General features: G+C 63.7%; 1 protein-coding gene across 1 annotated transcript in view; it reads right to left on the reverse strand.

The window, feature by feature from the left end:
• Window positions 1–444: 444 nt before the first annotated feature.
• The window catches only part of RCOR2 (REST corepressor 2), a 4,183-nt gene continuing 1,645 nt past the window's right edge, over window positions 445–2,982 (reverse strand). The window contains exons 4-11 of the mRNA XM_077759611.1: window positions 2,745–2,797; window positions 2,496–2,657; window positions 2,262–2,386; window positions 1,947–2,229; window positions 1,432–1,509; window positions 1,246–1,303; window positions 877–1,106; window positions 445–761 (exon numbers count right to left, since the gene is read on the reverse strand). Coding sequence (XP_077615737.1) covers window positions 540–761; window positions 877–1,106; window positions 1,246–1,303; window positions 1,432–1,509; window positions 1,947–2,229; window positions 2,262–2,386; window positions 2,496–2,657; window positions 2,745–2,797 — 1,211 coding nt within the window. The 3' untranslated portion in view covers window positions 445–539. The remainder of the gene's footprint in view (window positions 762–876; window positions 1,107–1,245; window positions 1,304–1,431; window positions 1,510–1,946; window positions 2,230–2,261; window positions 2,387–2,495; window positions 2,658–2,744; window positions 2,798–2,982) is intronic.

The raw sequence follows: 2,982 nt of genomic DNA on the forward strand, positions 1-2,982 counted from the left end.
CTGACTTATTTCTTAAAGAAAGGAAAGAGGAAGAACAGCCCCTACACTGTCCTCTTCNCAGTCCTGCACGCTGAGGCCTCAAGGCACCTCTGCCCACCTCCCCCCCTCTAGCCCCCTCCCCACCTCACCCTGACTTATTTCTTAAAGAAAGGAAAGAGGAAGAACAGCCCCTACACTGTCCTCTTCCCCCATCCCCCAAGCTAAGGTCACTACCCCCTCTACACAAAGGCCAAGGCCAAAGGCCAAGCCCCAGCAGACTAGGAGGCAGCCATTCCAGCCCCAGCCAGGAAGAGACAAGTAGCCTCAGGCCAGTTCAGAAGGCCCCTGAGTCCCAGGCACCCCTGGGGTGGGGGCAGAGACTCGGCTGCCCGTAACAAGTGTAGGACCCACAGGTCTAGACTGCCCGCTGGCAGCTCCAGGTCTTCGAAAGACCTGGCCAAGAGCTCTAGTCCCTTCTGTCTTCAGTGAAGCCAAAGGTGTCCAAGGACAGCCAGCCACGGGGTTCCGGGGCCCCTCAGGTGGGTGGAGGGCCACAGGGCTCAGAGTGAGGGTGCCGGGGGCTCCAGAGGGGCTCCGATCAGGGTGGGCGGGGGCTGAGGGCCAGGGCGGGCACTGTGGCGGGAGGCAGCCAGAGCGGGGCGGAGGAGGGGTGNNNNCCGCAGCAGCGGGGGAGGCTGGGACAGTGAGGTGGGGGGCGGAGGAGGGGGCGGCACAGCGGGTAACGATCGGGGCACAGATGTCGACACGGACGTGATCTGCACCTGGGCGGAGAGAAGGGAGACCAGACTCGAGCGCGCCCTGGGTCCCCGTCCACAGAAGGAGCCCGGCTCCCTCTCCTCCCGTCCCCCAAGGCGGCTTCTTCCGACCCCTCCTCACCTCGTCGTCTTCCTCTAGGGCTGGGGCTGGCAAGGGGGCCCCTCTCCTCGACTCCTCCATGGGGACCGGAGCCCCGGGGGCCCCGTCCTGCTCGGCCTCCCACTCCTGCAGCACCTCCTCCAGATTGAAGCGGCGCCGGTAGCTCACGAAGAAGGTCTTCACCTGGGTCAGAGTCTTGTTCCCAATCACCTCTGCGATAGCCCCAAAGTCCTTGCCATACCTACGGATGGCTGTGAGGGTCAAAAGGGCAGCAGAGTGTGAGCGCCCCGTAGAACGAGTTCCTTCCCCGACCCTTCTCCTCCGCCCCAGCTTCTTGGAGGATGGGGGGAGATTCCTGGGGCTCTGCACGCTCCCCGCCGTCTAACCCACCTTGAACCGCCAACAGCTGCTCATCCGTGGTCCAGCGGGAGTTGAACTTGGTGTTGGCCTGGAGAGCAGGGAACATATCCTCTAGACTCAAAATTCAAAATTCGGGCAACAGAGGCCCCGCCCTCCAAGCGGACCTCCCCTTTCTGCTCCCCTTTCTGCTCTGCTCCACACCGGAAGCCACCTTACCTCAGGGGGGCGCAATGGGTCGATGCCACCCTCTAGCGCCTGGCGGAGGCTGCTATTGGTCTGCTTCATGCTTTGTACCTGAAAAGGCCAAGAAATGCCACGTTGAACTCTCCTGCCAGAGAGGCCACCAATACCAACTCTCGCCACGGCTCTACTGCCCAAAACAGCTCCGGCCGCCCCCTTTCCAGCACGCCCCTCCCTCAACAGCTCAGTAGGGGGAGACCCTGGGGTTCTCCCCCACTCGCAGACCAGCTTGTATAAAAGACTTAGAAAAGAAGGCCACGGTTACTCAAAAGCCAAAGAGGACGGAGTAGAGGCAGGCTCGGGGCCTGCGCCACCCCAGCCACCNCTTAGAAAAGAAGGCCACGGTTACTCAAAAGCCAAAGAGGACGGAGTAGAGGCAGGCTCGGGGCCTGCCCCACCCCACACACCCTACCCCGCAGCTATTCCCAAAACGTAGTTCCCAGCCACCGGTCGCCCGCTCCACACGGCCCCTTCTTTTCTCAGGCCCTCACCTGGCGCTTGAGAGAGATGAGCTGCGAGTCAAGGCCTCGAAGCGTGAGGTTGGCAAGGTCGGGGCTCCCTGACACGGCAGTGAGGCCCTCGGGGCTCAGGTACATGCCCTTGGGTGGGCGACGCCGGGTTCGCAGCGGGTGGTGGCGGTACTGAGACCCCTGAGCCTCCTTCTTCCCAGGGCCTGGGCGGGTATTCAGGGGCCGAGAGGGCAGAGGCTGCCAGGGAAAGGAGAGGGGTGGGTGGTGAGGAGCCCCAGGATGAGGCAGGCCGGTAGGCAGGGCCAGACCAGCGCAGGGGCGGGGGGGGGGGGCCACCCTCGNTCTTTGTCTTTTCGGCCCCCCAGCCGCCGAGCCTGTCTGTCCATCACGCTGGTCCGGCTGCGGGTCTTCTTCCACGAGTAGTAATACTTTACCAGGCTGGGGATCAGCTTGTCGGGCAGCTGGAAAGACAATGCCAGGGGCTGGGACCCACCTAGGACCCTGGGCCCCGGGCGGGCTCATCAGAACGGAGGGGCTGAGGCCCGCTGGCCAGGGCGAATGGGCTTTTACCATCTGCTGGATCCGCTGGAAGCACTTGCCGTGGAAGCCAAAGGCCTGTTCAAACAGCACCTTGTCCTCCACGGTCCACTCGTCAGGGAATGGGGTGAAGTTGGCCAAGTCGGCCAGGGACTTCTCCACGTCGTGCTTGTGCCACAAGAGCATGCCCAGCGCCTGGCCCAGGACAGGGAACAACTCGTGCTCAGCTGCGCCCAGCCCCGTCCCGTCCCCGCCCCAAATCCCTGTGGGGCCAAGGCTCACCTGCTCGATGTTGTAGCCGTGCTTCTCCTTGGCCATGGCAATGTACTTGTCAACTGCGGGGGTGGGAGGGGCCCGGCAACGGAGAAGGGGTTACAACTCCTGACCTGAACCAGCCCAGACAGGGGCGAGGCCCCCTGAGCCCGAGCCCCAGGGCAGGGGCTGAACCCACACACCTCGGCCTCCAGCCCACTTCTGAGAAGAGCTGGCCACCAAATGGCACAGATGCCCCCCCCCTCCC

Source organism: Crocuta crocuta, unplaced genomic scaffold (genome assembly GCF_008692635.1).
Source record: "Crocuta crocuta isolate KB4526 unplaced genomic scaffold, BGI_CrCroc_1.0 scaffold53, whole genome shotgun sequence".
NCBI classification, from domain to species: domain Eukaryota; kingdom Metazoa; phylum Chordata; class Mammalia; order Carnivora; family Hyaenidae; genus Crocuta; species Crocuta crocuta.